The 26,451-nt window shown below is 50.7% G+C and overlaps 1 protein-coding gene across 3 annotated transcripts in view; it reads left to right on the forward strand.

The window, feature by feature from the left end:
* The first annotated feature begins 10,509 nt into the window (after window positions 1–10,509).
* NOTCH3 (notch receptor 3) overlaps window positions 10,510–26,451 on the forward strand; it is a 32,113-nt gene continuing 16,171 nt past the window's right edge. Inside the window, exons 1-21 of one of the 3 annotated variants that reach the window (XM_056822349.1) lie at window positions 10,510–10,759; window positions 13,606–13,687; window positions 17,414–17,556; window positions 17,646–17,981; window positions 18,262–18,384; window positions 19,036–19,269; window positions 19,530–19,685; window positions 19,773–19,958; window positions 20,282–20,395; window positions 20,525–20,638; window positions 20,751–20,984; window positions 21,098–21,208; window positions 21,305–21,497; window positions 21,908–22,053; window positions 22,401–22,556; window positions 24,589–24,814; window positions 25,066–25,267; window positions 25,368–25,521; window positions 25,609–25,793; window positions 25,900–26,032; window positions 26,134–26,391. In XM_056822349.1, the coding sequence (XP_056678327.1) occupies window positions 10,666–10,759; window positions 13,606–13,687; window positions 17,414–17,556; window positions 17,646–17,981; window positions 18,262–18,384; window positions 19,036–19,269; window positions 19,530–19,685; window positions 19,773–19,958; window positions 20,282–20,395; window positions 20,525–20,638; window positions 20,751–20,984; window positions 21,098–21,208; window positions 21,305–21,497; window positions 21,908–22,053; window positions 22,401–22,556; window positions 24,589–24,814; window positions 25,066–25,267; window positions 25,368–25,521; window positions 25,609–25,793; window positions 25,900–26,032; window positions 26,134–26,391 (3,580 nt within the window). In that variant the 5' untranslated portion in view covers window positions 10,510–10,665. The remainder of the gene's footprint in view (window positions 10,760–13,605; window positions 13,688–17,413; window positions 17,557–17,645; window positions 17,982–18,261; window positions 18,385–19,035; window positions 19,270–19,529; window positions 19,686–19,772; window positions 19,959–20,281; window positions 20,396–20,524; window positions 20,639–20,750; window positions 20,985–21,097; window positions 21,209–21,304; window positions 21,498–21,907; window positions 22,054–22,400; window positions 22,557–24,588; window positions 24,815–25,065; window positions 25,268–25,367; window positions 25,522–25,608; window positions 25,794–25,899; window positions 26,033–26,133; window positions 26,392–26,451) is intronic. The other 2 variants (XM_056822350.1, XM_056822351.1) reach the window with 2 other exon arrangements.

Genomic DNA, 26,451 nt, shown 5'->3' on the forward strand with positions numbered 1-26,451 from the left:
TCAGCTCTTTCAGCTCAGCAACCAATCAAAGATGCTTAAGCCAGAGATGAATCATATATAGCCAGAAGCAGGCAGAGGATATCTATGCTGTGCTCAAGTTTCTACATATTCCTCTATGGACAGGCGGAGGAAATCTGTCAGCACTCCAAGGAGGTGTAGGGGAGGGCTGGTGTGGGGAAGTGGGGTGCCCCCAGAGGGTGCCACATGTACATAGATCCAGCCATAGTCTCTCTCCTGATAACAGGCCTGCATTTCCAATTGACCCCTGAAGAGTTTGGCCCGTAGGTCCCATTACTGTTGTCATTCGGTTATTTCTTTCAGTCATGTCCAATTCTTCATGACTCTATTTGGGGTTTTCTTGGTAGAGATACTGAAGCGATTTGCCATTTCCTTCTCTGGCTCAATAGAGGCCATCAGGGTTAAGTGACTTGCCCAGGGTCACACCAAAAAGGAGATATCAGCCCTTTCCTCAAAGGTTTATTGTGGGGAATCAATTGTGATCATATATTTTAAGCAAACCTTAAGGTGCAGTATAAATCCTGGTTGTTGTTATTATTATTATTAATCACAGGATCTGCCAAAGGACATCCCAGAGGTCCTTCAATTCAATCTGATTGGAATCCTCCCATATAATCTGCCTGACAAATCCTTCCTCCAGAGAAACATAAAAAAGACAAATACAAGTGAACAATGCTCCCCATTTATAAGGGCTTTATAAGTGTTTGACATTCTCTTGGGGGAGGGAAAAAGGGAGTCCCTTCAGAACTCCATTCTTATCCGAGGTCCTAGAGGGGGGGGCAAGAAGGAGGGCCTAGAAGTGGTTTTGTTATGTTCTGATGACCTTAAAGGAAGAGGGAATGGAGAAGGATATGCTGAGGGCAAGATGGGGAGGAAGAGGCAGCTAGGTAGCATAATGGATAGAATGCCAGGCCTGGAGTCAGAAGGACCTGAATTCAAATCTGATTTAGACATTTCCTAGATGTCTGACCCTGGGCAAGTCACTTAGGCCTTATTGCCCTTATTGCCCTTATTGCCTTTTTGTCTTGGAAGTCATATTAAAATAGAAGGTGAGAGAGAGAGAGAGAGAGAGAGAGAGAGAGAGAGAGAGAGAGAGAGAGAGAGAGAGAGAGAGAGAGAGAGAGAGAAGGAAGGAAGGAAGGAAGGAAGAGGAAGAAAGAAAGAAAGAAAGAAGGAAGGAAAGAAAGGAAGAAAGAAAGAATGGAGAGAGAGAGGGAGGGAGAAGAAGGAGGGAGGAAGGAAGGAAGGAAAGGAAGAAAGAAGGAAGGAAGGAAGAAAGAAAGAAAGAAAGAAAGAAGGAAAGAAAGGAAGAAAGAAAGAATGGAGAGAGAGAGGGAGGGAGAAGAAGGAGGGAGGAAGGAAGGAAGGAAAGAAAGAAAGAAGGAAGGAAGGAAGAAAGAAAGAGAGAAAGAAAGAAAGAATGGAGTGAGAGAGGGAGGGAGAAGGAGGGAGGAAGGAAGGAAGGAAGGAAAGAAAGAAAGAAGGAAGGAAAGTAAGAAAGAAAAAGAAAGAAAGGAAAAAAGAGAGGGATGGAGGGAGGAAGGAAGGAGAAAAAAGAAGGGAGGAAAGAAGCAAAATAAAAAATAAAAGGCAAAAATGGGGAGTACTCCCCAAGATGGAAGGCATAGGTATATATGGGAAATGGACATCACCTGACTGTTACTCTCATCTGTACTGGTCAAAGGAACCAATAAAGTAACATTACAAGTCGGGCATAAAATGCCCCTTAGACCTCTACTGGAAGACCTGGGATGGGACGACTCTTTCCTACCTTCCAAGGCAGTTAGTTCATTCTGTTCTTCTGGTGACTCTATTGATCAGAAATCAACATAAAATTTTAGTTGGTTTGTTTTTTGGCCTGGGGTTGGTGATTTCATTCAGAAGGACGTCCCAGGGAGGATACTCCCTCTACCAACACAGATCTTCAGCTATTTGCTTCCTGGGAGCATTGAAAAGTTGTTTTAGAGACTAGACCTGGGTCACACAGCCCAGGAGGTTCACCTTGAACCCTGGTCTCTGAAGGCAGTTCTCTACTCACTATGGTGGACTTCCTCTCCTCTCCATCTTTCTCTCCCATCCACCCACCTCATGTAATACATTTCTGGTATAAATACAAGCCATTTTTACAGTTTTTTTGAATCAGAAAAGTGCTTTTGATCAAGGCTTTCACCTGCCCTATGCTTTCCCAGGACACCATTTTGACATCAGTTTTCTTTGCATGAGAAACAATGGCTAAAGAATGGTCCTGGGGGAAGCCAGGGAGTACAGTGGATAGCATACCAGACCTGTGGTCTGGAGGACCCGGATTCAAATATGGCCCAATTGCCCAGCCCTTACCACTCTTCTGCCTTAGAATGGACACTTAGTCTTGATTCTAAAGTCAAGAGGTAAGGGCCTTTTCTTTAAAAAGAGGAAAAAGTGGACCTGAAGATCTTGGAGACAAGGGTTCAAGGCCAGCCTCTGACACATACAATCTGGGCAACCTCTTAACTTCACTGGTGCCCTCAGGCCACTGTCTAACACTAGAAATTACAGTTGCAGATCTGGTATCCCTGGAGGGACTTGGCATATAGGAGGACTTTCCCTCATAGGTCCAGCCAAAATAAATAAATTCTCCCAGTGCTTCTCTCTGGCTACACCACAACTTCCAAACATCGACAGAGGGCCATGGAGAGACATACAGCAGGGCAGGTGCAAGATGGCCACAGCATGAGTTTTGCTTGGGAGAAACAGTGCCAGAGACATGCCCCATGATATATATGGGTAAAGGGTACAAGCTGGATGCACAGTTGGAGAGAGGAAAAACAAGGTGGTTGTTGCTGTCTACAGAACATCGAAAGACCTGGGGGAAGGGCTCCAGCCCATTGAGGTGGCACAATGGGCAGAACTCTGGATCCAAAGTCAGTCAGGAAGGCTTGAATTTATATCCTGATTGTGGTACCAGCTGTGTGACCCTGTCACTTAACTTCTGTCTACCTCAGTTTCCTCAGCTGTCAAATGGGATCAGAATTATTTACCTCTAAGGATTGTTGTGAGGGTCAAAGGAGATGATGTTTGTAAATAAAGTCCCCAGCACAGTGCCTGACACATAATTGTTCATCCTTCCTTCCAAAGAGGACCAATGTGGCACGATTTTGATTTGTGCAAGAACTTGGTTTCAGTGAGGCGGTTTCACAAAGTCATCAGCCTCACTGTCTCTTCTAGTGTCAAAGAGCCAAGACAAAAGTCAGGACAACTGGTGATGGCCTGGGATGCAGAGGATGAACTTGGTCTCTTTGGTGTCTGACTGAACTCTAAGCACTCCACAGCACCTGCATCAACTGCCTTTGTGGTCATTGGAACAAATTATTCTCAGCTGCCCATTCAATTGGGGGAAGTATTCTGGCACACAGTAGGTGCTTAATAAATGCTCCCTCTGTAGCAGATACCAGGGTGGACATGGGCATCATTCAGGAGAAGAAGGCTAGATGGCCTGGACTCCGTCCTGGCGGAATGAATGCCCACACTGATGAGACCATGGACCTGGCGATGGCTCTAGCTATTTATCAAGCATCTCAATGGGTCCAGTTCTATATTGGAAGGGTGATGGTGGTGATGGAGGGAGACCATACCTCTAGGCAGCAACCTTTCTCCTTTCCTGGAGCTTATGGTCTTTAAAAGGGATAAAGTACAATCACACACACTTAGGATACAGGCAGGATGTACTGAGAGCCAAATGAATGGTGTGAATAAAATGCTCTCAGTTAAGAGTTCAGAAGGAAGGCAACAGAAAGGTGGGGAGAGGCACTGGATGGGGAAGAGAAATCCAGGAAGGCTTTGCAGAGAAAATGGCATGTGAGCTAGACTTTGAGGGATGCAGAAAGATTTTGACAAAAGGAAAGTATTTGAGGAGTAGGGCATATAGGAGCATTGATTCAGAGCTGAACTTCAGAGCTGAACTGGATCTTCAAGGCCCCCATTTTATAGTTGAGAGACTTGAGGCTGAAATGAAGTGATTTGCCTACATAAAACTACATATGGCTAGTAAGTGGCAGAGTCAGGATTTGAACCAAGGTACAACAGGAACAGAATTTGGCAAGAGGGAAAGGGGGTAGCTGGGTGGCTCAGTGGATTGAGAGCCAGGCCTAGAGATGGGATGTCCTAGGTTCAAATCTGACGTCAGATACTTCCTAACTCTGTGACCCTGGGCAAGTCACTTAACTTAACCCCCCATTGCCTAGACTCTGCCTTGGAGCCAATACATAGTATTGATTCTAAGGCAGAAGGTAAGAGGTAGAGAGAGAGAAAGAGAGAGAGAGAGAGACAGAGAGACAGAGAGACAGAGAGAGAGAGAGAGACAGAGAGAGAGAGAGACAGAAACAGAGACAGAGACAGAGAGAGACAGAGAGAGAGAGAGAACAAGATTAGTTTGGGGAAATAATTAATACCTGGAACCCAGAGATCACAGAGGGGAGTTATGGGAGATAACTTTAAAGAGTAGGTTGGAACTGGATTGTGGAGTCCTTAAAAAAATCCTTTACCAATCTATGAATAAATATTGTGTAATGGTTCTTAGGTGAAAGAACAGTAAGGGCTAGGCAATGGGGGTTAAGTGACTTGCTCAGGGTCACACAGATAGAAAGTATCTGAGGCAAGATTTGAACCTAGAACCTACTATCTTATGGAGAGCTAAGCAATTTTGACCTCCTATAGGCAATAAGCTGCCTTCGAAGGTACTTGAGCAGAGGAGAGGTGTAATTGGAATTGGACTTTGGGCAGTTGACTCTGCCATCTTGTCCCATTCTAATGGGGAAGGAAGAGGAGAGCCAAGTCATGTTTATTTCCTTGTATTCAGGGAGAATGTAAACTCCTGGAAGGCAAGGAATTATTGTGTTTTGTTTGTGTTTCTCCAGCTCCTCACACAATGCCTGACACATTTCAGGAGCTTAGTCAATATTTGTTGGATGAATAGTACAGGAAAAAGGTAATAAGGTCTTGAACTATATCCGTAGCAGGAGGAGTGGCCAAGGAGGCAGATATGAGAAACAGAATAAAGGGAGAACTGAAAAAAGGACATCGATGAGCTCGAGGATGTCCAAAGGAAGAAAGTGGGATGGTTTATATCCATCTCATGGGTTTAGCCTGGAGAAGAGAAGACACTCAGAACAGACTTGTGAGCTGTTTCTAAGTATCTAAAGCACTGCCATGTGGAGGAGAGATTAGTCTTGATCTATTTTGCCCCAGAGGGCAGAGTTGGGAGCCATAATGGGTAGTTTTGAAATGGGCCAAGGTGATATTGCTGTTGAACTTCCTTGTAACAATCAGAAATACCCCCAAAAGGGGCATGATGGTGAGTGGGCTCTCCTGGAGGTATTTACGCAAAGATTGCAAGGACCAGGTGTTGGATAACATACAGTAGGAATTCCTTTTGCCTGGTAGTTAGGCTAAATGTTTGACTACTGAGATTCTTTCCACCTCTACAATTCTACAATTCTGTGAAAAGAACTTTGAGATGGAGTTTCCTTAGTGAAGAGGAAGAAAGAATCAAAGAAGACTGATAGTTTCAGCGTGGGTCCTTGGGAGGATGCTGGTGCTATCAACAGAAGTAAAGAAATTTGGCAGGCAACTAGGTGGTACAGTTGACAAGAGTGATGGACTTGGAGACAGGAAGACCTGAGTTCAGATTCTGCCTTAATTATTAGCTATATAACCTTAAGCAACTCATTTAACCAGCTTCAGTTTCCTCATCTGTTAAATGAAGATAATAGCTGTTAGGGTTGTTATGAGGAAAAAAATGAAATAATATTTATTTGCAAACCTTAAAAGTTCTATATAAATGCTGGCTATTATTAAGAATAATAATAGTAAATTTGGGGAGGTTGTTGGTTTTGGGGGAAGTCAATGAGTTTTGCTTTGAACAGGTTGATTGTGTGATGTGCTAGTGAATATCACCCAGGTGATGTCCAGCAGTCACAATTCTACCAACAGTGTATTAGTAGATTTCTCTTTCTACAACTCAGGAGAGGAGAATATATTTTTTAAATGGAATTTTAAACATTGTAAAATATAATGAGGTCAAGAAAGTTGAAGACAGTGTTAAAAAGCATCTTGTCTTCATTTTATCCTCACAATAGCTGTGGGATATAGGTGCTATTTTTATTCCCATCTTATACATGAGGAAATTGAGTCGGATTAACTTACCTGTTCTGTGTAACAGGGTCATATGTCTAGCTAATTAGTACTTGAGGTAGAATTTGAACTCGGGTCTTCCTAATTCTAAGTCCAATACTCAAAATCAGAGTGAGGGGGTTTTGAAAAGTGAATGTTAGTGGTGAGGAAGTGAGGACTAGAGTTTTGAAAAAATTGGCAGGTATCTCTCTCTCTCTCTCTCTCTCTCTCTCTCTCTCTCTCTCTCTCTCTCTCTCTCTCTATATATATATATATATATAAGGTCAAAATGGGTACGTGATTTAAATATAAAGAATGATACTATAAGTAAATTAGGGAAACACAGAATAGTTTACCTGGCAGATCTATGGATAAGGGAGGAATTTATAACCAAACAAGAGACAGAGATCATTATAAGATGTACAAAGACTAATTTTGATTATATTAAATTAAAAAGCTTTTGCATAAACAAAACCAATGTAACCAAGATTAGAAGGAAAATAACAAACTGGGGGACAATTTTTATAACAAAATTCTCTGATAAATATCTCATTTCTCAAATTTATAGAGAATGAAGTCAAATTTATAAGAATACAATCATTCCCCAATTGACAAATGGTCAAAATGTTGTGGGAAAACACACCAAAGTTTGTAGCAGTATATCATCCAAAGAACTGGAGGCTCGAAACTGTTCTGCCCAGAGGTATAGAAGTCTTTATTGAAAGAAGAAGAGGTTTAGGGCTTGAAATGGCCTAGGATGATGGAATAGCCTCAGGTAGGGAACAGGTTTGCAGGTTTCTTGAGGGTCTGGGGAAGGGGGGGGGGAGCTTGTCACCTTCCATTCCAGGGAATTCTCCACCTTTTCCCAGAATAGCCTGGGCATTCCAGACAGAAAACCCAGGAAATTGGGTATAGAAGAGGAGGGTACAGATCTAGGCATAGGTGTGTTTTGGGGTATGATATGTCATAGATGAATTTAAGGATACCAAAATGGGAATAAGGGACATGCACAATTTTGGGACTTCCCCTGGACTGCTTACATGTCTTATATTTTCTCCCATTGTCCCACTTGCCACCATTTGTCAGCATAAGAGAGGTCTCTATACTCTCCTGGAATGCCTTTATCAGCTAGGGACATAGAAAGGGTACGGAACAGTACAAGCATAATACAAAATAGAAGACCAATATAGATGATTAATAATACAAGACTAATGTAAATGATTAATAATATAGATTTTGTAATTTGTGCTTTACTAGTGCTAACTGGTGGAAAATAAAAGATTTCAAAATATGAAGGTCTTATTTCTATCACTTCCCACCTCCATCAAAAAGATATGAACAAGAAATTTTCAGATGAAGAAATCAAAGCTATCAATAATCATAGGAAAGATCTTCAAAATCACTCTTGATTAGAGAAATGCAATTTAAAACAACTCTGAGGTACCATTTTATACCCATCAGATTGGCCAATATGATAGTAAAGCAAAGTAATAAATGTTGTGGGGGAGATGTGGCAAAATATGCAATAATATATTATTGGTGCCCTTGTGAACTGATCCAATCATTCTGGAGGGCAATTCTGGATGGAGTCTTTCCCGAAGGGCTATAAATAGTCCATTCCCTTTGATCCTGTAATACCCCTACTGGGTCTATATCCCAAAAAGATCTTTAAAAAGGGGAAAGGACCTACTTGTACAAAAATATTTATAGCAGCTCTTTTGTGGTGGCAAAGAGTGAAAATCGAGGGGATGTCCACCAATTGAGTAATGGTTGAGCAAATTTGGCATAGGATGGTGATAGAATACTCTTTTCCTATAAGAAATTATGAACAGGATGATTTCAGGAAAAGCTGGAAAGAGTTACATGAACTGATGCAGAGTGAAATAAGTAGAACCAGGAGAATGATCAACTCTGAAAGATAGCTCTTCTCAGTAATACAATGATCCAGGACAACTCTGAAGAACTTATGACAAAGAATGCTATCTACCTTCAGAGATAGAACAGATGAAGATCAAAACATGCGATTTTTCATATTAGTTTATTATGGTTTTATTTAGGGGTTTTGGTTTTATTAATACTCTCTTATAACAATGACCAACATGAAAATATGTTTTGCATGCTAATACATCTGTGACCATATTGAATTGTTTACCATCTCTGAGAGGAGGGAGAGAAAGAAGAGAGGGAGACAGTTTGGACCTTATAATTCAGAAAACATATATTGAGAATTGTTATTACATGTAATTGGGAAAATAAAATATCTTTGGGGAAAAAACTTGAGAGAGAGAAAGGGAGAGGGAGAAAGAAAGTGGGGGAAGGAAGATAAAGAGGGATGGAAGGAGGGAAGGGGGAACAGTAGCTATAGGAGAGAGGATAGTAAAGTCTCAGGAGAATTTGCTAGAAAGGATGGAGTTGAAGGTTAAAGTAAATGAGTATATATGACACAGTATATGCCCTCAAGGAATTTATGGTCTAAGCTTCCAAAGAACTTTGTTTATATTCTTCTTATGACCCTTTTCTCTGCCTCTAGTTCTTCTCCCTTCCAACCAGCACAGTGAGACCAGGGACTCCTTCCCTCCTCCAGTAGTAGAAGTAAAGGAGAGGGAAGAATTCTTGTAGGACTGGATGGCCAGAAGGTTTCCAAGAGGCATTTAACCTTTAGCTGGGGTTGAAGGATGAGTAGGGTTGAGATTGTCAGAGAAAGGACCAGGAAGTATGGGGGAGTATGTTGGGAAGGCATCGTCAAGGAATGGGGATGAAGATGAGTGTTGTCATTGTATATACAGGAGATCATCGGGAATAGAGAACACTTCATCATAGTGAAGAGTTTATCCTTAGCAAAATGGGGAAAAGAATCCTGGGCAAAAGAAACAACAAATAAAAAAAAACAGATGACAGAGCCAGATATGACTGCAGAAATTGGCTAAGTTTACAGATAAGGCAACAGAGGTACAAGGCATTGAAGTAATTTGCCCAACAAGCACCAAAGGTAGGATTTGAATCCAGGACCTCTGACTCTAGAGACAGTGTCTATTTTGCTTTGCTTGACTGCTCTTCTCCAAAAGCATGGTCCAGTCACCTGTTGCTGTTAACTGTATAAGAGACTTTGGAGAAGTCACTTGGCTCTTTGAACCTCAATTTCCCCATATCATAACTTGGGGACAAATACCTGCTTTACAGAGCTGTCATGATAATGACAAGAAATGAAAAAATACTTTTTAAAACCAAAAAGTGCTAGAAGCATGGCAGATTCCATTATTGTTGTTATTAATCTGACTAGAACTAGTAGAGTCACAAGAAAGATGGACAGAAAATTAGAATTCAGGTCAAACTGGGAAGGGTGCTAGGCTGAGGTGTTTGGGTTTGATGCTTAATGGAATAAGGAATACCTTAGTGATCAAAGGGTTGAAAGTGTCTTTAGCAACTACAACACAGAATGATAAAGCCAGAAGAATCTTTAGAACATTTAACAGAGCAGTCTCTCCTTTTTCATTTCTCCTTTTGTGTTGTTTCCCCCAATTAGAACGTAAGTTCTCTGAGGGTAGGGACTTTCTTGTTCTATAATACAGTACTTGTATTTCCACCACTTCCGCACTTAGCCCAGTGCCCGCCTCCTTGACAGAATCTATCATCATCATCATCTATCATTTATTAGTAATATTATCTGTCCAGCTTTCTACTTCAGAGCAGAGAGGGACCTAGAATAGAACGCACAGAATGTTAACATTGGAAGAATCCTCAGAAAATAGCTAGTTTATTTTCCTGGGAAACAGATGCCCTGCACGGGCTGGGGAGCTATTGGAAGTGTTTGTTTGTTTGGATTTTTATTTGGCAGAAGAGTAATATGATTATCAGTAGATGTTTCTGGCAACCACAGTCCCAGGCTTGAGGGGGATGCTGACTTTTTCCAGGGTAAGTAGAAACAAGGGTGGTCAGAGATCCTTAACATTACACACACCCCCTCCCCCCAATCAAGGGTGTGTGGACTTGGGATCTTGGGTTCCAGGATCTCTAAAGATTGGCGGGGGACGCGGGGGGGGGATGCATTTGAAGGGGAGGGATCTAGTAAGGGATAGGGCCCCGTAACAGAATCGTGAGTGGCGGTTGAGAAGGGAGGGGGTGTGTGAAATGAGAGAGTGGAGAAAGGAGGAGGAGGGTAGGAGGAGAGAGTGTGGCTTCAGAGCGGTAGGGGGGTGTAGGAGCTGATCAGCGGAGGGATCCGCCCCCGGGAAGGAGAAGACTGTAAAGGAGGAGGGGGAGGAGGAGGAGGAGGAGGAGGAGGAGGGGGAGGAGGAGGGGGAGGAGGAGGGATCCTTTGGGGTTGGGGCTTGGGGGGGCGGGGGCGGGGCCGGGCCGGGCCTCACTTCGGCGAAGTTGGAGGCGCGGAGCTGGTACCGGGGATTTGCTCCGGCTTAGCCCGCGGCTCCCCCCTTCTCTCCCATGGCTGGATAAGGCGCCGCCCGCTCCCGGAGCCCGAGGCAAGGGAGGCGAGGCACCAGGATGGGGCCCGGGGTCCGGGGCCAGGCGGTCCGCTTGCTGGTCAACTGCCTGCTGGGCACTACTCTGCTGGCCCTCTCGGGAGCTGTGGCTGCAGGTGAGGGGGGGCGCGGGGGTGAGGGGCACTGCAGCCGAGTGCAGAAGGGGGAAATCAAGCAACATCCCGGGCCAGGGACCCCCTCCTTCCTCCAGTAGTAGGGGGAGAGGAAGGGAAGTGGGACTGGGGGGCAGAGGGGGACGCCCCCCCTATTCACACCACCCCCTGCCCTCCCCTCCCCTCCCCTGCCCTGCGCTGCCCTGCGGTCAGTCCCGGAGCCTGGGAACGGGCTCTGCCGCCAGACCTTCCCCGCCCGCGCCCCTTCCCCCTCCCCTTCCTCGGGGGGGGGGCGGGAGGCAGCGGGGCCCCGCGGCCCCGGCACAAAGGGCCCCTTCATGCGGGCCGGCCCAGGTCGCCGGCGGCGGCGGGCTCGCTGGTCTGGGGGCCGGGGAGGCTGGGCGGGGGGAGGGGCGGGGGCCGGGACCAGGGGCCGGGGGGAGGGAGTCGGCTGAACTGAGGGAGAAGAAGTTCTCCACTTTCTATTTACTTGGAGCAAACTTCTTCCCAGGGACTGAGCGCGGCAAGAGCCGGAGCCCGGAGTCCGGAGCCCGGAGCGGCCCCCCCCCCCTCACTTTTCGCTTCTTTTCCCTGTCTGGCCCTCTTCGCTCTTCTCCTTGGGCGGGGGCGGGTGAGGGGTGGCTCTGAGCCTTCTCGATCTGGCCCTTCCACTTTCCCGGGGAATCCTCTCCCGTCACCCCAGTCCCCTGGATGGTGAGAGAGGGTTTTGGAAGGGGCAGGGTCGAGGGTTGCCCATGTGCTCTTCCCGGGGGTGGGAGAATGTTGGAGAGAAGGGTCAGGAATGGGGGAATCCCTGTTGCTCCCTCCTCTCAACCCAGGGGGCTTTCACCCCCTCCTCTTGATTGGAGAAAGGGGTGGAGGGGTCCTCCCCCTCCCCCTTTAGGGACAATGGCTGCGCCGTCTAGACACCCCCTCCCCCTCGGCTCCCTCGCCTCCTCCTAGCCCTTTCTTCTCGCAGACAATGCCGGAATGTACGCACCCCCCTCCCCACTCCAGGCTGGCTTGAGGGGCAGAGGGGAGGGGGACGAGGGGAGTCCGCAGCAGCTGCGGGGCCGCAGCCCAGATGCGGGGGCGGCGGCGGCGGCCGGGGCGGCCCATTCTGTGTCTTAACTAGCTGCAAGGCCAGCAGTTGTGTGTGTGTGTGTGGGGGGGGGGGGTTGCCAAAGGGCCTGAGCGTAGAGGGGCCATACCACTGCCATTTCCAGTCCACCTCTATGGGCAAGGCATAGGATCTGGGCCCCTGGCTGGGCTATAATGAAAGCTGGCACTCCTGTGGGAACTTGTGGGTCCCCAGAGAACGTGGGGCTGATCCCTGGGCTTCTGCCCTGCCCTCCCTCCTTTTTTGGAGCCTTCCTCCAGGGCACAGCCCTGCCCCATCTGCCTGGCACTATAGCCTGGGAAAGGCTGTGCCAAGCCCTGAAACGGCCCTCCCCCTAGGGTTTACTATAAAGGAAACTTCTTCCATCCCAATCAACCCTATTCTTGGAGGAGGGGGAACTTTCGAAGAGAACAGCCTTCTCCTGAAGGCTGAGAAAATTCAGCCCTCATCCCACTTAAAACCAGCTGAGAAAGAAAAGTTGCATGTTATTCCTTTTTTTTCCAGATGAAGACTCTGAAGCCAGGGGAAGTCATTTGACTTAGCCAAGGTCACTGCACAGTAAAGTAGTGGCAGAATTAGGACTGGAACTCGATTCAGAGCTTGGTTCAGGTTTCTCACTTGCCCATAGCACTCATTGCACTGGCTCCCTAAGCTAGGAGATGTTAAGGGCTCAGAATACCTACCCATGGGCAGGCACTGCCTACTTACGCTGCTTAAACTTGTTTGAGAAACTCCAGATTATGGTGGTGTTCAGTCAGGAAATCTGAGATTGAATCCCAGCCAAAGCTGTGTGGCCATAGGCAGCAAGTCACTTAAAGGTTCTCAGTTAAGGTCCTTAAGTAGGAAGAATGATCAAACCTACAGAGGCATTGTCAGGCAAGGAACCTTATAGCGGCATAGCAGTGGGAGTAATGAAGATGATGATGATGATAGACACTGGAGGTACCATTAAAGGACAGGTTCGTTGACCTGAGATGAGTGTTATAAGTGTGACCAGGCAGTGTGGGGAAAAGGATTTGTGTCACCATGATAAGAAGTGGGTACTAAGTGTCTCTTAACTTTCAGGCTTCTGCAAACATGCTGGCAATCCTCCTCCCCTCTCCAGAGGACAGAGGCATCCTTTTCACCCCCCAAGTTGTCCTAACATCCTAGCTCTGGATGCCTTCCCCCATTAAAACATGACTTCTAGCCTTTAGTTAGTTGCTTCATCCCATATTTTCTTCCCTTGCAGCTTAGGTGGCCCCAGGAGGCCTCCCACATCTGGCTGGCACTGGTTTCATATACCCCCTCCCCTTGCCAAGGATTTTCTCTGATTGACCCCACCCCCTGCCTTTAGGCTGAGCTGGGGAAGGGGGCACCAGGCCCCAGGTGGTAGCAACAGCTGCAGAGCACAATGGTGCCTAGGCTGCCCAAACAGCTGGCAGGGGGTAGTGGCCGTGGGAACTTCTTAATTTTGTGTGTGGGGAACGTTCTCTGTTATGCCCCTATATCTTTCCCTCCCAGCAGCCCCAGGCTGCAGCTGTTGGCTCAAGGGGGTAGAGGATAGCAGGCAAGCCCAGGAAAATTTGGGTTCCAAGAGCATGGGCAGGATGTTTGGACCCCATGGCCATTGCTAGTTGGGAGTTGGGAATGGGAGGAATGGAGAGGAATGTATCTCTGCCTTCAGTTTCCCTCGGGGTGGCTTTCTCAGAATAAACTGATGGGCTGTCCTTTTCCCTTTTCCCCACAGCCCTCCAGTGCCTGGATGGAGGGAGCCCTTGTGAGAATGGAGGCCGATGTGCCCTGCTGTCCAATGGGGAAGCTGCTTGTTTGTGAGTTGGGATGAGTGGGTGATTTGGGGGGGAGAGGGAGCTTCACCATCCTTGGGAGGTTTGTGGACTTGGAGACTTGAAAGAAATAAGGAGGAAGTCCTGAAAGGACCCTAGGGAGTAGCTAAATTAATCCTTCCCAGGCTGACTCCCTTAACCTCTTCTTGGAGTAAAGGGAGGGGAAGAAGAGGGGAGCCAAAGCATTGTGGTGCAGAGTTCAAGGAAAAGACTCAGAGAAACCCTGAAGAGACTTTAGAGACCATCCCCAGTCCAACTCTCATTCAGTGAAGAAACTGAATCAGAGAGGTTCAGTGGCAAAAGTGGCCAAACAAAACAAAACAAAACAGTTTTGAACCCAAATTGAGTGCTTTGTAGCACTAGGCTACCCCCAGCAGTTGGGCAGTGATGGGGAGAAGAGACTGGCACTCTGAGGCTCATCAGATTCTACTTGGCTCCTGAACTACCTCTTTTTGACCATCTCCTTCACTTTCTGTATGTGTTCCTCTTTGGGGGCCAATTCTTCCCCACCTTTGTCACTGGACTCTTGATTTCCCCACTGTGTGTTTGCACCTTCTCCCCCCAAGTTCCTTTTTGGGGTGGGGAAGAAAGAAGGAGCCCGTCTAACCCCTGAGTGAGAGCTAAGCTGGTTGCCAGTGTCCCTTCCTCCCAGGGAGGGAGGTTTCTACTGTCCAGGGATGCACTTAGAGAATTACAAGGGTTTAGAACTTGGAGATCATCTAGTCTTAGGTGGGCTAGTCTGTCGACTTGTCCAAGATCACAGAGTAGGGAAGCTGGAATTAGAGGCTGTTCACAGAATCACAGACTTTTAAGAACTAGAAGGGAATTTAGAGAACATCCTGCCCAACCCCAACCCATGACTTTCCTAATGAATGAACATTGCCCCCTCCCCAACCAATTGACACTGACTCAACTTTAGAACTTGAGCCATCGGCAAATATTTTTAAGTGCTTGCAGTGTGCTGAGCACCATGGATACAAACATGAAACAATCCTTACCCTCAAGGAGCTCATGTTTTATCAGGGGAAACAACAATATAATAATAGATATTATAATGTAATAATAATCTATAACATACTTTACATTTGTTCTAACAACAACCTGCTGGGTAGATGCTTTTATTATTTCTATTTTTACAGATGAGGATATCAGAATGGGAATAGCTAAATGACTTTGCTCAGTGGGGTCACAGAGATAGTAAGTGTCAGAGGCATGATTTGAACTGGAGTCTTTTAAACTCCAAATCCATCACTAGCCACCATGTTAAGTTGCTTCACAAATCCACCAAAGGAACATGGCTACGAGAGTGGTGGTTTCCCTGGTATGGGGAGCTCCTAGATGAGGAAGTTCTACCAAGACAGGCAGCATCCCAGCTGTCTTATGGAGTTGCTTAGAGTTCAATCAGTCAATCAGATTCAGCCAATCACCACGTGTTTATTAAATGCCTACTATGTGTCAAGACCTGGGATGAAGATACAATGAATAAAATAATTCCTGTTCCCAGGAACTTACATTCCAACGGGAAACCAACAAATATAAATGTAATTGGACACAACTGCACCCAGACATTCATGTATGTATGTGGATGGACACGCTTTTTAAATAAAGATGGCCATAATGTATCAGAGGGGGAGACTCAGTCCCAAGTTTTCCTGGTTCGGAGGAAGGCCGTTTCAGCCCTATCCACTAAACTACCATAAATATAAAACAAAAAAAAGCACAAGATAATGGGGGGGGGGGCGCTGGAGGGATCAGAAGGCTTTGTAGGAAGACTTGGTTGAACTGGACATTGCATACTTGCTCCCGACCATCAGCAGGAGAGAAAGGGCGGCCAGCCACGCTGAGCATCGAGAAGGGGCTGGAAGGGAAGGGGGCTGAGGAGCTCTGGGGAGCACAGACACGCACTGGGTAGCTGGGAGGGAGGCTGAGTGAGGTCACCCAAGTGGGGAAAAACGAAGCCTCCCACCTGGGCGGCCGGGGGAGTCGGGAGTCAGGAGGACTGCGCATGCTCAGCGTTGAAGCCACCCCTGGCGCTGCCTCCTCTCTCCCTCCCCTGAGGTGTGCACCGGAATGTGTGGGACAGGTGGATGAGCTCCGCCCCCAGAACAGGTGAATCACCGGGAAGCCCAGCACCTGGCCTGGATTTCTTGGGATCAGGCTCCACTTTTTCCCACCAGCTTTGAGCGGGAGCCGCTTATCTAGAGGTTTCTGCAAACCTCGGCCCCCTGACCGCCCCACCCTCCCCATTTTTGCTCCGCACCCCCTCCTTGCCCCGGGAGCCGTTACGGCTGCCCAGTGCCTAGAAAAGTCATCGATCCCGGGAATAACAAGGGTCTGGGTTTGAGTTCCATCCCTGTCCCTAATTTTGTTTCGTGACCTTGGGCAGATCTCTCTCTGAGATGGGAAAGGGCCAGTGTAATGGTCTCCACGGAGCTTCTACGAGAAACCTTTTAGTTCACTCTGGGGGGAGAAGAGGGCATGTCTAGGCTGGGCGGGGCCAGGGTCGGAGTTTGGGCTGAAACCAGCTAAACCGGTTGGTTGGAAAGACTCTGGGCTGGGCTGGGCCGGCTGGGCAGGGGAAAGGAGCGTGAGAAAGGACCTGGGGCTGTGGGAGGAGGGGCGATGAGACTGTCAGTTCTGCTCCCCCCACCCCCACCCCTCTGGATAGGCCCGGGTCCTGGGCTGGAGCTCTTCCCCATTCCCACAGCCCCTGAGGGACCTGACTCAGGGAAGAGCCGAACGAAGGGAGGGGGGAGAGAGAAAAGCAGGGACCCAGGCATCCCTGCCGTGCCCCTTCCCCCCTCCCCAGGGAAGGAAGCTTCACTGCACATGCCCAGGCTGCTCTCCTGCCCCTGGGCCGAGTTGGGGACGCTGGAGTCGAGCCCTTGTTGAGGCCCCTCCTCACCCCACCTCCGTGCCTCTCCCAGCCCCAGCCCCGGCCCCACGTCTGCCCTAGGCTTCAGCGTCGCCCTCTTTTCATTCGCAATCAGTCATCCAACTTCATGTTCCATTCCTCTCCCGTCGGACCGGATCCGATTCAATAGACATATATCCAGAGGTTTTGTGTGTACAAAAGCGGGCTCTCTTAGTGGCCAGAGCTCCTGCCCCTTGGCCCTGGCCTCAGGGCACTCAAGGAGGGCTTGAGTTCCAGTCTCTCCTTTCTTTGTTAGTGCCCTTCTACTGTCCCCTCCTTCGGTCATCTTGTATTTGCTCCGTCCTGCCCTCCCAATAAGCTAGAAATGCTCCGAGGTCTGGGGCAGTCCGGCACACACTTGTCCTTCATCAGTGTTGGACTGGATGGGATGGACTTCCAGGATCAGCCATCACCTCATCGAGCTCAGTGAGCTCGGGCAAGTCCTAGCACCCAGGCCTTCCTTTCCTCCCCCATAAACTGGAGAGCAGGGTTTGGATCCACACACTGCCGGCCTTATGGGGCTCTTAGGGGGAAAGTGCTTTGTAAAAGCGGAAGAGGTGAGAGAAATCTAAATTAATCGTTTTGGTGACAGCAGTGCAGAGCTGTTGCCCTTTTCTCTCAGTGACAGTAAAGGTACAGGAAGGCTGTGGGATGCCACCCTGAGCCCCCCTCTTCTCTTCCTCCCTTTCATTCTTTCCCCAAATACCCCCCACTCCAGGTCTCCCCGCTCATAAGCTTGGGGCTCTTTCTGAGCCTGGCGATGAGGTGTCATCCCAGGTGCTTCCTCTGCCCTTCAGGTGCCGGCCAGGGCTGATGGGGGATCGATGCCAGTTTGAAGACCCATGTCACCATGGTCCCTGTACCAATGGGGGCACTTGTAAGAGCTCCCTGCTCCAGGGCACTGTCCAGTACTCATGCATCTGTCCCCGGGGACTCCGAGGTAAGGGGCTGCAGCTGGGATGATCCTACCCCGGCAAGATGGCCTGGGCCCAGGCCCACCTTGTCTTTCTGTCTCTCCTTCCCCTGCAGGACAGGACTGCTCCTTAATCGATCCCTGTGCTAACAACCCCTGTGCCAATGGGGGTCGATGCTCCAGCAACCACAATCGTTACAATTGTACCTGCCCTCCCGGCTACCAGGGCCGCACATGCCGCAGCGATGTGGATGAGTGCCGGGTGGGCACTGTGTGCCAACATGGGGGAACGTGCCTCAATGTCCCCGGATCCTTCCGTTGCCAGTGCCCGGCGGGCTATGCTGGGCCCCTGTGTGAGAGCCCTTCAGCCCCTTGTGCCCCCTCCCAGTGCCGTAATGGGGGCACCTGCCACCAGACCGGAGAGTTTACGTATGACTGCGCCTGCCTGCCTGGTGAGCTTCTTACTGCCCAAAGGGAGGGATGGAGGGAAGGAGGGAGCCAGCTCAGGCTCAGGCTCGCATGAACTCTGCTGGCCTCAGCCTGGACTTCCCTGCAGGGTGGCTGGAATCAGGAAATGAACAGGAAGCTGCCTTGTGTAAGGAAGGAAGCAATTGCTGCCCGAGCTGGGACCTCTCTTCCTATTAGGCTTCCTTGCGTGATTTCTTCAGGCAAGATTTTCCCCCAGCCAGTGTTGACACTTCTCTTCTCTTCCTCCTTCTTGTGCCGTGCCAGGCTTTGAAGGGCACGACTGCGAGGTGAATGTAGACGACTGTCCGAAGCACCGATGCCTGAATGGAGCTACTTGTGTGGACGGTGTTAACACGTACAACTGCCAGTGCCCCCCAGAGTGGACAGGTGGGGAATTAGCCTGCTCTCCCAGGCTGGGGTATGGCCTTTGGGTCTGTGTTTCTTTGTTACTCTCCTTTGAACCCTGGGATTGGTCCTGGAATAGAGGGCAGGGAAAGAAGGTAGAAGTATCAGATCTTTCAGGACATGACAGATAGAGCTATAACTAGGCTAAGGTGCTGAATTACAGACGGTGAGGATGACACCTGTGGCCCCTCTGTAGTCTTGACACAATTAGGTGAGCATCTAGCTCCCAAGAGTAATTAGTAAAGGGCGGAGCTCAGTGGCTGGAGTTGGGAGGCCCTCTTCTCAAGCCTGGGCTCAGACATGTCCTCAGACTTTGGGTAAGTCACTTAATCCTGATTGCCTGGCCCTTAACCCCTTTTCTGATTTAGAATTCATACTAAGACAGAAGATAAGGGTTTTTTAAACAAAGCATCAGTGAAAAAAGGAATTAAGTAGCAGCCAGCAAGTACCGTTGCAGGTGAGCTTCTCCCCAAGCCACTCATCCTCTCACCGGCCTCTTGAGGAGAATATTTCATGCCACTTGTCTCGGGTATCCTTTGTGCTTCCAGCTCGGGTAGTTATAGCTCGGGTGGGCAGCAAGCATGGACAGCTCAGGGCCTGCCTAGCCCCACAGCCCTTCCCGTTTCCCTTTAGGCCAGTTTTGCACAGAAGATGTAGATGAATGCCAACTGCAGCCAAATGCCTGTCACAATGGGGGCACCTGCTTTAATACCCACGGAGGGCATAGCTGTGTCTGTGTCAATGGCTGGACGGGGGAGAGCTGTAGTGAGAACATCGATGACTGTGCTACAGCTGTCTGCTTCCATGGAGCCACGTGCCATGACCGGGTGGCTTCCTTCTATTGTGCCTGTCCTATGGGCAAGACTGGTGAGTCTTGACGTTGTGATCCTTCTCTCGTCCTCCATGGTGGGAGCTCCTTTTTCTCACCTCTTGTTCCTATCCTAGAGCCCCTGCTGGGCTCTTTTCCTCTTGCTGTTATTCTCACATTCTCCCTTATCCCAGTCTTTTTGGCCCTCTGTGGTGGCAGTGGTCAGTGCCCACCTTTTGATAAGGGGTTCTGAGGTGGGGTCAGAGTGGATTGCTTTCCCCGGGCTTGAGACCTTGACCCCTGCTGCTGCCTCCTACAGGGCTCCTGTGCCACCTGGATGATGCTTGCGTCAGTAACCCGTGCCACGAAGATGCCATCTGTGACACTAACCCCGTGAATGGGCGTGCCATCTGCACTTGCCCCCCAGGCTTCACAGGGGGTGCCTGTGACCAGGATGTGGATGAGTGCTCCATTGGTAAAGCTGCCGAACAGAGCTGGGCTCTCTGGGGGCGAGGGGGGCTCATGGACATACGCCGAGACTCACCCGCCCATACTGTTGTAGGTGCCAACCCGTGCGAGCACTTTGGGAAATGTGTGAACACCCAGGGTTCTTTCCAGTGCCAATGTGGGCGCGGGTACACGGGCCCACGGTGTGAGACCGACATAAACGAGTGCCTCTCGGGACCCTGCCACAATCAGGCCACTTGCCTTGACAGGATCGGACAGTTCACCTGCATCTGCATGGCAGGTAGGAGCTGGATTTGCATGTAGGGTTTGGGGTAGGAGAGAGCCGGGCACATGAGACTGAGGCTTCAACTGTAGGGCTGGGAGCCAGGGGCCCCTGGGAATGGTGGGACAAGGGGAAGAGTGCCTCCTGCCTTAGAAACACAAGATGGTCGATAGAAACAGTACCCCTCCCTGGGCTCCTGCGGCTCGCATGTCCAGTGTCTGTGCTCCCGTCCAGTCTTTCTCTGCCTTGCCCTCCCCTTTGGGGCTTGGGTGGGAAGGTACGTTGTGTGAAGGGAGAGTCCGGGTGGACAACGGGCTCACAAAACCTTTCGGACGTCTCAGGATTCACAGGGACCTTTTGTGAGGTGGATATAAACGAGTGTCAGAGCAGCCCCTGTGTGAATGGTGGGCACTGCCGTGACCGGGTGAATGGCTTCAGCTGCACTTGCCCCTCAGGTGAGGAGGCGAGTCCTGGCGTGGGGTTGTGTGAAGGGCAGGGGATCGGAGGAGGGGCTGGGGGTGAGCTAGCCTGGGGCACCTGCCATGTGCCTGCTCCTCACTCACCCAGACCCTCCCCTCACCTAGGCTTCAGTGGTACGATGTGCCAACTGGATGTAGATGAGTGTGCCAGCACACCGTGCCACAACGGAGCCAAGTGCGTGGACCAGCCTGACGGCTATGAGTGTCGCTGTGCTGAGGGTAAGCGTCGCCCCAGGCTCTGGGCCTTAGGTGCCCCCCACTAGTTCCTGGGGACGAGATAAAGGCCTTTCTCTTCCCTGAGGTGATCTTCCTTCCCTGTTTCCTGCCACAGGCTTTGAGGGCCCACTGTGTGAGAACAATGTGGACGACTGCTCCCCAGACCCCTGCCATCATGGGCACTGTGTGGATGGCATCGCCAGCTTCTCCTGCGCCTGTGCCCCAGGTTACACGGGCAGCCGTTGTGAAAGCCAGCTGGACGAGTGCCACAGCCAGCCTTGTCAACATGGAGCCAAGTGCCTTGACCTTGTCAATAAGTACCTGTGTTACTGTCCCCCTGGCACCTCAGGTGGGCCTCTGCGGGCAGGGAGAACACCCTGGAGGAGGGCCTGGGCTGGGGAGGAAGGGATTGGGGAGGGGGCAGCAGGCCTGAACTGCCTCTTACTTCTTCTACGTGCCTAGGGGTGAATTGTGAAATAAACCATGACGACTGTGCCAGCAACCCCTGTGACTATGGGGTTTGCCAGGATGGGATCAACCGTTACGACTGTATCTGCCAGCCGGGCTTCACAGGTGGGGCTGGTGTCAGGGTTGGGACTTGGGCAGAGGGGGGTTCCTGCCTGGGACACTCAGGGAATAAAGGTTTTGTTCCCATTTTCCTCCTTACAGGGCCACTCTGCAATGTGGAAATCAATGAGTGTTCCTCCAACCCTTGTGGGGAAGGTGGCTCCTGTGTGGATGGGGAGAACGGCTTCCGCTGTATCTGCCTACCTGGCTTTCTGCCCCCTTTGTGCCATGCCCAACGCCACCCCTGTGCCAGTAACCCCTGCACCCATGGCACCTGTCATGATGACCCGAGTGGGTGAGCTCCTCTCCCCTTCCCCCAAGTCAATTATTTTCCCTTTCCCTTCTTTTTCTCCCTTAATTCCTTCCTACTTGTTACCTGTGTGACCTTGGATGAGTTACTTTTCTGGAACTTAGTTTCTTCATTTGTTAAATAAGGAGGTTGGACTGAGGGTTCCCTAAGGTTCCTTCCACCTCCAAGTCTGATCCTAATATTCCCACCCTGCCAAGTCTGTTCTTTTCTAAGTCTCTATCTGCTTTCCTGTCTAGATTTTTCCCAATTCCTTTCTCCTCTTCTCCTCTCTCAAATTCTTCCCATCTCTTCTAGCTCCTTACCTCTTCTACTTTTGGATTCTTTTCACAAGTTCCTTTATCCCTTTCACTCCTATTTCCCCACTCATTGCCTTTGTCCTTCCTGCTCCCTTCCAGGCACCGATGTGAGTGTGAGCAGGGCTGGACCGGCCCCAGTTGTGACCAGAACCAAAATGAGTGTGAGTCCAACCCCTGCCAGGCAGGAGGCACCTGTACGGACTATGTCAATGGCTTCCGCTGCACCTGCCCTGATGGCCTCCAGGGTTTGTGTCTGAAACCCTCCCTCTCAAAACTTTGGCTGCTCTTATTCTCCTGTGCTCCTTGGGTCCTCACTGGGACTCTCCCCTCTTCCCATTGTCTGGTCCCATTGTGGTACCCCTCCATTCCCCCAGATCCTTACTGAATCCCCTCATGCTCCCGAGTAGCTCCTTAGACTCCTGTCATCTTCCTTTGTCTCCTAGATCCTTCCCAGACTTCTCTCACCCCTTAAAGCCTTTACTGGTTTCCCATCCTCATATTTGCCTCCAGTACCTCATTGCCTGCCATCCCCTTCTGTTCATCTAAGAAGTATACTGAGTCCTCTGTGTCCTTGTGCCTTTGTGTCCTCCAGGCCCACACTGCGAGCTGGATATCGATGAGTGTGAGGGGTCCAGGCCCTGTGGCCCCCATGGTTTCTGCATCAACTTTCATGGGGGCTTCAGCTGCACCTGCAATCCAGGCTATAGTGGGGCCACTTGTGAGAGGGACATCGATGACTGTGACCCCAGTGAGTACTAGGGAGTGCTATGGGCAGGAGTGGGGGCACAGGATGAAAGGGAGATGGGGAGGAGAATCTCTTTAGAGGAACTTCTCTAGCAAGAGTCAGGTTCATACATCTCCCTTTTAGGAAGGGCCCTGGTGTCCTTTCCCAGGCAGACTCTGAGGATCTACACACTTTCACCATTGAAGCTACTGCAGGTTTAGGACAGGGCTTTGATCTTGCTTCTTGTCCTTGCACAGGGGAAGTCCTTAGCCTGGACCCTCCCCCCCCTCCCTTCCTCTCTCTCTCTGTGTCTCTCTCTCTCTCCCTCCCTCCCTTCCTCTCTCTCTCTCCCTCCCTCCCTCCCTTTCTCTCCCTCCCTCCCTCCCTTTCTCTCTCTCCCTCCCTCCCTTTCTCTCTCTCCCTCCCTCCCTTTCTCTCTCTCCCTTCCTCCCTTCCTCTCTCTCTCTCTCTCTGTCTCTCTCCCTCTCTTTCTCTCTCTCTCTCTCCTCCTCTCTCTCTCTCTCTGTCTCTGTCTCTGTCTCTCTCTCTCTCTCTGTCTCTGTCTCTCCCTCCCTCCCTCCCTTTCTCTCTCTCTCTCTCTCTCTCTCTCTCTCTCTCTCTCTCTGTCTCTGTCTCTGTCTCCCTCTCTTTCTCTCTCTCTCTCCTCCTCTCTCTCTCTCTCTCTCTCTGTCTGTCTCTGTCTCTGTCTCTGTCTCTGTCTCTCTCTCTCTCCCTCTCTTTCTCTCTCTCTCTCTCTCCTCTCTCTCTGTCTCTGTCTCTCTCTCTCTCCCTCTCTGTCTCTGTCTCTGTCTCTCTCTCTCTCTCTCTCTCTCCCCTCCTCTCCCTCCCCCTCCCCCTCCCCTCCCTCCCTCCCTCCCTCTCTGGCTCTCTCTGCTCTCTGCTCTCTGCTCTCTGGCTCTCCTCTCTGGCTCTTTCTTCTCATCTGTCTCTGCCTCTTCTCTCTGTCTCTGTCTGTGTGTGTGTGTGTCTGTGTCCTCCCTCCCCCATATCTATATATCTCTATCTCTATCTCTCATCAGAATGGGTTTGGCGAGAGAAGGGAGCCCTGAAAGGCCCTTTTAACACATCTCCCATTTGAGGGCTTGCTACAAACCCTACCTTATCTTCTGTTCCAAGAGCTATTCCTGTAGCTTCCCCAAAAGTAACAGCAAATATTTAAATAGCACTTACTGCATGCTAAGCACTTTAAACACATTATCTTATTTGATCCCTATCACAGCCCTGGGAGAGAGCCAAACAGAGCTTAAGTGCCTTGTCTGGGCTCAAGTAGCTAGTATCTGGGGGTGGATTAGAATTCGGATCTTCCCGACTCTGGGCCACACTGCTCCACCAGTTGCCTATGAACAAAGTCATGTCTCATCACTTTCTCCAGATGATCCTACAGCCAGGTGCTATCCCAAGGGACGGGGTAAAAAAAAGCAAAAATAAGTCCCTGGCCTCAAGGTGCTTATGCTCTAATGGGGGAACCATGATCTAAATGAATGTGTGGGTAACAGAGCAGATACCTATAGAGTAGATGGGAAGTAATGCTGGAGGGGTAGCAACTAGCAGCCGGGGCAGAAGAGCGGGGCAGTGGGGCTAGCAAAGCTTGTTAAATTCCTGGCAGTTAAATGACTTGCTCAGGGTCATGTTGCTAGTTAGTATCAGAGCTGGGACCTGAATCTGGGTTTTCCAAGGCAAATGCTTCCTTGATGCACTGCCTCGGAACAAAAGACAAATGCTGGTGAGGAGGTGTGAGTTTTTACAAGGCCCAGAGAAAGCAACTCAGGCTGTGGCCAGAGATTAGTGCCCTGTCCAGACTTCCTTCCTAGTCTTAAGACAGACCAATAGGTAAAATTCCTGTGTGTGTGTGTGTGTGTGTGTGTGTGTGTCTGTCTGTCTGTCTGTCTGTCTGTCTGTCTGTCTGTCTGTGTTTCTGTCATGGAAGGGGATGTTGGGAATCAGTGGGAGAGAGAGGGGGTCCTGTGGAGTCTGGGGGGACCCTCGAGAGCCCAGTGCCCCCGCCCCATGAGTCCTGTTCCACCCTCTCCTCCAGACCCCTGTTTGAACGGTGGCTCATGCCGGGACGGCGTGGGCTCTTTCTTTTGCGTCTGCCTTCCCGGCTTCTCCGGGCCTCGATGTGCCCTGGACATCGATGAGTGTCAGAGCAGTCCCTGTGGCCCGGGGACCTGCTCAGACCACGTGGCCTCCTTCACCTGCGCCTGCCCCGCTGGCTATGGGGGCCTCCGCTGTGAGCGCGATCTTCCCGACTGCAGCGAAAGGTGAGCACGGAGAGGATTGGGGTGTCGAAGGGCCTCGGGGGAGATTGTCGTGACTTAAGGGACAGAGCACTAGTCTTGGGGGTGGGGAGCCCCGGGCTTGAACCTGGGCCCTCCTGCTTTCTGGCTCCTGCTGTGGGACCTCCATTCCCTCCTCCGTGAAAGGAAGGGGCAGACTAGATGCTGTTGGAAACGCGTCTGACCCTGGAGGGAGAGGCCACGGGCCGCTGATGCTCCTCTCCCCCCTTTCACAGCTCTTGCTTCAATGGGGGCACTTGTGTGGATGGGGTGAACGCCTTCACTTGCCTGTGCCGACCAGGCTTCACTGGCCCCCACTGCCAGAGGGAGGTGGGCGCCTGCCACTCGAGGCCCTGCCAACATGGCGGTACCTGTATAGATGAGCACCGGGGATACCGCTGCGCCTGCCTTCCTGGCTATACCGGCGCCCAGTGCCAGGTCAGAACGGGGCAGGGAGCAGGGTGGGAGGGGAAGAAGGGCTGGGGCTGGGCCCAGGAGGAGGAGCCCAGGCCCTGAACGTGCTGCCCCTTTGCCCCAGATGCTGGTGGACTGGTGCAGCCGGGCACCCTGTCAGAACAGAGGTCGCTGTACCCAGGCGGGACCCGCCTTCTCCTGCCATTGTCCTCCTGGCTGGAGCGGCCACTTTTGCGACATCCCCAGCCTTTCCTGCAGGGCGGCTGCTGCCAAGAAGGGTGAGGGGCAGGGCATGGGCGCCTGGGGCTGCGGGGAGCCCGCGGGTCTCAGGAAAGCTTGATACTGACTCCCGATTCCCTGTTCAGGGGTGAGGCCGCAGCAGCTCTGCCAAGCAGGGGGCCGCTGCCTAGATGCGGGCGGCACCCATCACTGCCTGTGCCCGGCCAGTCACACGGGCAGCTACTGTGAGCAGGAGGTGGACTACTGCAGCGTCCAGCCCTGCCGGCACGGAGGCACCTGCCGCGGCTATGTGGGGGGCTACGTGTGCGAGGTGAGGCTGGCAAGGATGGGGGGAGGGGCTCCCAGGGGTGGGAAGGTGGAGCTGGACGGGCCATCTCTCAGGAAGATGCTTATTTCTTCTTGTGTGTGTCCTGTAGTGCCCCATCGGGTATGAAGGAAACAACTGCGAGGCTGAGGTAGATGAGTGTGAGTCCCAGCCTTGCCAGCATGGAGGCTCCTGCATCGATCTGGTGGGCCGTTATCTCTGTTCCTGCCCTCCTGGAACACTGGGTGAGGCCGGGGCCTGGGCACGCAGCCTTTTGGGGGGCTCTCGCCCAGAGCTGGGGATCCAGAGCCTGGCCCTGACCCTCCTCCCCCCATCTTCCCTCCAGGCGTACTTTGTGAGATCAATGAGGATGACTGTGCAGTAGCCCCCGGCGGGGAGCAGGGCTCCCACTGCCTACATAATGGGACTTGTGTGGACCAGGTGGGAGGTTACCGGTGCACCTGCCCCCCTGGCTACACAGGAGCCCACTGTGAGGGGGACCTCAATGAGTGTAGCCCCGGGACCTGCCATGCCCCTCACACCCGGGACTGCCTGCAGGATGCCTTTGGGGGCTTCCATTGCCTCTGCCACCCTGGCTATACTGGTGAGAGCTGTGCTTGAGAGCAGGGGGTTGGCTAGGGGGCTGCTAGGGTACTAGGCTGGA

Source organism: Monodelphis domestica, chromosome 3 (assembly GCF_027887165.1).
Source record: "Monodelphis domestica isolate mMonDom1 chromosome 3, mMonDom1.pri, whole genome shotgun sequence".
In the NCBI taxonomy this organism is placed as follows: domain Eukaryota; kingdom Metazoa; phylum Chordata; class Mammalia; order Didelphimorphia; family Didelphidae; genus Monodelphis; species Monodelphis domestica.